The sequence below is a fragment of the Eurypyga helias genome, unplaced genomic scaffold, assembly GCF_000690775.1.
Source record: "Eurypyga helias isolate BGI_N326 unplaced genomic scaffold, ASM69077v1 scaffold10249, whole genome shotgun sequence".
Classification (NCBI taxonomy): domain Eukaryota; kingdom Metazoa; phylum Chordata; class Aves; order Eurypygiformes; family Eurypygidae; genus Eurypyga; species Eurypyga helias.
This window is the reverse complement of record NW_010272716.1, coordinates 24,026-30,025: the sequence shown is the minus strand read 5'-3', so window position 1 is coordinate 30,025 and position 6,000 is coordinate 24,026. Positions and strand designations below refer to the sequence as shown.

The following is a 6,000-nucleotide window of genomic DNA, read 5'->3' as shown; positions in this document are numbered from 1 at the left end:
CAGCCGAGGAATGCCTGCTCCATCCATACTTGCTCCTGGACCAGCCCTGTGTGCCCTCCCTTCTTCCATGCTCTTGGCAGAGCAGTGCTTCATCTGACCTCCCAAGATTAGAGCTTCTCTGGCTCCCATGGACCTACTCTCAATATGCCCCAAAACCTTGGGGTCTTTGGTGGAGGGTGCAGGCTTGCTGGTAGTCATGCCAAGGTGTGGTGCAGACTGGTGGGTACCGGCTCTGGGAGGCTGCCCATGGATGGAGCAGTAACATGATGTACCTGGAGTGCAGCAGGAGAGGACCAGATCTCTTGTGATGAGACATGCCCCGTCTGACAGCAGTGAGGAGCTCTATCAGGCTCTGGACATTTGGCTGCTTCTTGCTGCTCCAGAGTGTATATAGGAACTGTTGTACGTGCCTCTCCTTTGCCGCCTTCTCCTGGTGAGACACAAAGAATTGACATGGCTGTTGGGGAGGGATGGGTGAGTTTAGATGCAGAGGGGTGCCAGTCCTACAGTTCTTAGGCTATCAGCTGCTTTCCTGAGCTAACAGCTTCTGTAAAGCTGTCCAGGCAGTCTCTGCTAGGGCATTGCACATCACCTCCACAGTGGGTATGGTGCCTCTGGCAATCTGCTCTCCTTCCCCACTGCACCCCATCCCGTCCTTTGAGAGGGAGACTGAGAACTGTGTGGGTCTTCCCAAAGAAGGGCTGAAAGACCTATCAGTAAGGGGTAGGAGAAGGCCTCTCCCATGCATCTCCTATGTCCCCTCAGCAGATGTACTTCTGGATGTTGTAATTTAGATTTCCTCCTGCATTTGTGGGCTGCTGGCATTCTGCTCTAGCAGCTCACACAAGTCTCCATGGACCTTTGCCTTGCCCCTACAGACCTCTTTGCTAGCAATGAAGAACATCCCAGGCAGTGGGTTCCAGACCAGCCCTATCAACACATACGTGTTTCATTTTGAGCTGGATACACCTCCATCCGGAGACAAGCTTCTCTGTGCCACACTGGATGGTCAGCGTCTTTGTGCAGAGAGAGACTTCTCCCAGGGGCCAGCACACCTCATTTGGGACCTGTGAACAACAGCAAGTTTGGCTTCATGTTGATGGTTGTCATCTTTCACATCAGGGTTCTGTGACAGAGTTGGACCAAGAGCACCCCCAACATCATTCCATGTCAGCTCATCCCACATGTAAACCCTGGGGAAGTTTTGGAAACAACAGCAGATTGCAGCCAGCTTCTGTGTTAACACAGAGATACTTGGCAGTGGGAATCTGCTCAGCAAATGATTTTCACCTCGGCTGGTCAGAGGCAGGAACTGCTATCCATGGAGATGCAGCCTAAAGAGTACCAGCTGAATCCAGGGTCATGGACTGCACGGTGGGCAGACAGAACCTGTCTCCTGTGACAAGCTGTGGAAGCACTTTGACACAGGAAAGGTTCAGCTTTAGCTAAGCTGGATCTGTACCCAGTCTTCAGGAGGCAGTGAAAAAAGTTAAAATTTTGGAGCTATGCTAGCTTCCAACTCCATTAAACAGATCTCCGCTCTGCCATGGCACACACAGGCATGGCACCTTACCTCCCCCTTTTCCTGCCATGGGAGAAGTGTTAGGATGGTGTGAACATCCTGTTCCCACACCAGGGTCCAGAACTCCTCCATGGCCAACTTGTCGGGACCCTGGACAGCCAGATACTCCCTGTTGGAGCTGCAACCCTGGGTGAGGAATGAAAACGTCACTCTCCTGATGGAGATGGTGGCCCAGGTGACCAGTGGAGCAGTGCAGGAACCAGGCAGCAGGGGCATGGTGAGGAAGGGGGAGCATCACCTGCTGCCCATGAGACCCAGGCACAGGGGTGGGCACTGCTGATGAGGGTAAGACTCACCGGGACATGCCACACCTGCAGCAGACCGGAGAAAGGGCTCTGTTCCAGTAGGGAAAACTTCACTCTGGAGCGATCATCTGCAAAATATGTGGGAGGTGAAGGGATCCAGGGCAGCCTTGTGCTCACACAGCTCCTGCAGATGGACTGCCAGACTCCACACAGCCACACAAATACAACCCTCTATTCATTTCTCTGCAAAGGTGCTCCCCTCTGCAGTGCTCTTCTCCAGCTCATGGGTGTTGGTTCCCAAAAGACAGGTCTCTAGCCCAACTTCCTTCCCAAAGCAGGTATGTGTAGTGCAGGTTGCTCAGTGTCTTAGCCAATGAAGAGCTGCATACCTCAAAGGATGGAGAGCCTGCAGATGCTCTGGGGCCTTGTTCCAGTGTTTGATTTCCTTCATGGGAATTGAGTTTTCCTTACACTGAGTTGTATTACCTTTCCAAATCATTCCCATTGCCTCTTGTCCTTCCATGGTCTACCTTTGCGACTACTCTCTATTTTCTCTGTGCCTTCACAGAAGATAGCAATAAGATCTCTCCTTTGCCTTCTCTCCTCCAGGCTGGACAAACCCACCTAAGTCAGCCCCATACATCATGTGCTCCACTGCCATAACACCTCGGTAGCCTTCTCGTGGACACACTGCAGTGTGTCAAAATATTTTCTTGTACTGTGGAGCACCAGCCCTGGCCCAGCCTGGCTCCACGCAGGTACAGGAAGGAAAAGGACACAAGGTGTCACAGCACTTACACGGGAGGATGCTGGAAGAGGGACGTGACGGCTGGTTGCCTGAAGATGGTGTTGCAGAGCTGGCTTCTTCCTTGACAACCTCTAGGAAGGTCTGCCAGAGTAGAAGAGTGGAGGAAGCAGTGAGCAGGGAACGGTCAGGAGGAACAGGAGGAACTGGAGACTCCTGAGGACACGTGGGCTCATCAGAGGGGTGGTTATAGCTGCACTTGCAGAAGACCTAGCAGGGGTGCTCTGTCACCACCTGGGCTGCCAGGCCTCCTCCACACTGTCAGGAGATAGCTGCATCTCTCTAAGCAAATGGTGTTCAGGTAAGCCCCCACCCTGCACAGGGTCTGGGAAGGAGTGGGTCGTGGACAGATCCTGATCAGTGCAAGATGCAGGAGGGAGCTATGAGCCTGGGGATGCAATGACATGGAGAGGGGACACTGCCAGGATGTGGAAACTGGGGCATGGGACCCACTCAGGAGGCACTTACTGGGTGTCCCCCAGTCTGATCAAGTGCAATTGCTCCCTGGGTCTCCCCAGTGCATGTGGCTGTAACAGCACTCCCTGCACCACGCCTGTGACAGCTCTCACCTCGTACTCCCTCAAGAAGCCCGCATGGGACTTGGCTGCCTTCTGGGTGTAGTGCTGAACAAAGCTTTTCAGTGGAATGGGGCAGGACCTGGAGAGAGAAACTGGAGGTAAGGGGGAGGTCAGGCACTCAGCAGCATCCTGGCGGTGTCTGCAGTGGGTGGACAGGGCTGTGAGCAGACCTTCACTCCTCAAATGCTGGGGCCCAGCCCAGCTCTGACCAGACTCTCTCCCCTAGACTCAGGTGCTCTTTCCCAGGTGTGGCACAGCCCAGGGCCCATTCCCAAGATGCAGCAAGGACAAGGGCATCCTGTTCTGCAGGAGGGAGGAGACAATTTGACCATAAAGAAAGATATGTGACCTCCAGATGTATTCTCAGAGCCAACAAGCTAGGTGGGCAAAGCCATGCCCAGCCTGACCCTGCTCCCTCCTCTTGGCCTCTGTTAGCAGGGACATCTCAAGGCCACCCAGCTGCAATGAACCCCTCTAGTTTGAACTTATCTCTAGGGCATCCCTATGGATTGGGATGCTAGAGGCTGATCAAAATGCCTTCCTAGGACAGCTGAGCAGGTCTTTGACATTGACATAGCTTGGGAGACTGGCAATGGAGGAAAGGAGGATGTGGTCCCCCAAGCCCGCCCAGTGTACCCAGTGACTCACAGCTTCCCTGTCCTTCTGTCCTGGAGCCAGGGGGGGTCAGGGGATCAGCTTGCTGACTGAAGGTGTTGTGGATCAGGGTGAGCAGAGTGGCAGGAAAAACACAGCAGGCCCTTACCTCTCTGTCTCTGATAAACCCAGAAGTGGTTGCTCCAAGATCTTCTCCAGGATACAGCTGTGCAGGAAAACATACTGGGACTGGAAGGCAAAGGCAGACAGCAATGTAAAGTGCTGTACCACACAGACAGCATGAAAGGGTGGGTATGACAGTGCCTAGTGAGCAGAGGGTATCATACATTCATGCCCAAAAGGCCCTGGCTACTTCAGACTCAGAGCATCTGGATCCCCACTGTGTTTGTCTGGCTGTCCTGAAGGGTAGTACTGACACCTTGTCCCAGCCCTGAGTATTTGAAATATTAGATGAGCTGTGGGAGCATCACAGTCCAATGACATGGTGTGGGTTAAGAATTGCTTGCAAAGGGCCTAATCCTGTTCCTAGGTACTCTGGGGTGTTTCTCAGCCTCCTGGGAGGGCTCCAAGGCTCTGTATGTTGCTGCTGTAGGTCTAGCAGGACATGAAGCTAGTGAAGACCCCCATAGCCGAGCAATTTCCATTCCAGCTGAGATGCTGCTTTGAGCAGCACCATGACGCAGCGTCAGGTTGGGGACCAGCCTAGGGGTGCTGAGGCTGGCCGGAGAGTTCATCTGTCTGCCAGCCCTCTTAGCTTCTACACCATGGAGCAAGGGGCCTGGGGGAAGGGGAGCACGTGTCTTACCAGCGTCTGAATCATCAAGTATCGGTTCATCCGTAAGGCATAAACAACACCAAATGTATCCACCACCTTCTCCTGCTTCATCTGCTGCAGCAGCCAGTCCAGGGCAATGAAGGTGCCAGTGCGGCCCACCCCAGTGCTGAGAGCAGAGACAGACAGGGTCAAACACTGCCTGACCCCACAGCTGATACGCTCCCCTCCTGCTGCTAGGTATGGCTCCCAGATGCTGCACCCTGGGACACTGGTCCCATTGGCCCCAGCATGTGAGGCTGAGGAGCCACTCAGACTGTCCTGAGCTGTCGCTGACCATCTCCGGCTGCTGTGTCCCCTGGGACTGGGGCTGCAAGCAGACCTGTAATCCTCAATGCCCAAGCAGGATAGCCTACAGACCAGCTGTGTCTCCTGGGTACTTCTTTTCCTCCCCATTTGCATGAGTAGGACCCTAGTCTCCCATGCCCTCCCTCATCATCCCCCAGACCAGAGCCTTGCCTGCAGTGCACAAGGGTTGGCCCTGCATCCTTGGTGCTCTGGATGTGCTCCCGGACCAGCTCTCTGAAGGTCATAATGGAAGTTGTGGACTCCGGGATCCCATGGTCAGGCCATGCTGTGTAGTGCAAGTGGGACACATGCCGCTCTGCCCGGAGACCCTCCTGCCAGGAGGAATGCTGGTGATCAATGTGCAACCCACAGGGACAGGGGCTGCTTGCACCCCACAGCCCTGGGAGCACCCAGGGACTTGGGGACACCCAACTCATCTACAGCAAAGAACCAAAGACAGGTCTGCCGCACTGCCTAATGGCTCCTGCTCCTCTGTCCTCCCCATAGCCCCCTGCCATGGTAAGGCATGTGGAGGTGGTCGGGAGGAGACCTGTCTTTGACTGCTGGGAAACATGCCCCTCAAGCTGCAGGGGCGTGGAAAGGAGAGAGCAAGAATGGGCAGCAGGAGGAATACATGTTGGACAATTCTGTGTTCCCAAGTCTAAGTGACAGACTTCGGGGGACTGGGTCTTCTTTGAACCCCGCTAATGGCAGTGAAAGGAAATGATGCCACCACCACCAAGGAGAAATTCCACTGCATCCCATGGAAACCCCCAGCCCCTGAGAGGTGCCCAAGTCCTCCTGAGTCCTTACTCACATGCCACACTTTGAACTCGCGCATGGTCCACTCCTCAGAGCTGCTCTGCATCAGCAGGTGGACCTGGACCTGCCCGTAGGAGACTGGGGCAGATTCAGATGGCCAGTAATGATCACAGAGGACCTAGAGCACAGGCAGGATGGGGTGCCAGTGAGGCTGGTGATGGCCCAGGCCCCACTGGGTGACCTCGCAGCTCCCTGTGTGCATCTGGGGAGCAGCAGCTGTGCGGGGAGCCAGG

At 54.8% G+C, this 6,000-nt stretch overlaps 1 protein-coding gene across 1 annotated transcript in view; it reads right to left on the bottom strand.

Annotated features, from left to right (window-relative positions):
- LOC104515303 (receptor-type tyrosine-protein phosphatase V-like) overlaps window positions 1-6,000 on the bottom strand; it is a gene marked incomplete at its 5' end in the record, with an annotated part of 31,536 nt that overhangs the window by 3,064 nt on the left and 22,472 nt on the right. Inside the window, 9 exons of the mRNA XM_010159221.1 lie at window positions 945-1,067; window positions 1,574-1,708; window positions 1,879-1,955; window positions 2,626-2,716; window positions 3,202-3,289; window positions 3,974-4,053; window positions 4,631-4,766; window positions 5,117-5,277; window positions 5,763-5,885. Of these exons, the coding sequence (XP_010157523.1) occupies window positions 945-1,067; window positions 1,574-1,708; window positions 1,879-1,955; window positions 2,626-2,716; window positions 3,202-3,289; window positions 3,974-4,053; window positions 4,631-4,766; window positions 5,117-5,277; window positions 5,763-5,885 (1,014 nt within the window). The remainder of the gene's footprint in view (window positions 1-944; window positions 1,068-1,573; window positions 1,709-1,878; window positions 1,956-2,625; window positions 2,717-3,201; window positions 3,290-3,973; window positions 4,054-4,630; window positions 4,767-5,116; window positions 5,278-5,762; window positions 5,886-6,000) is intronic.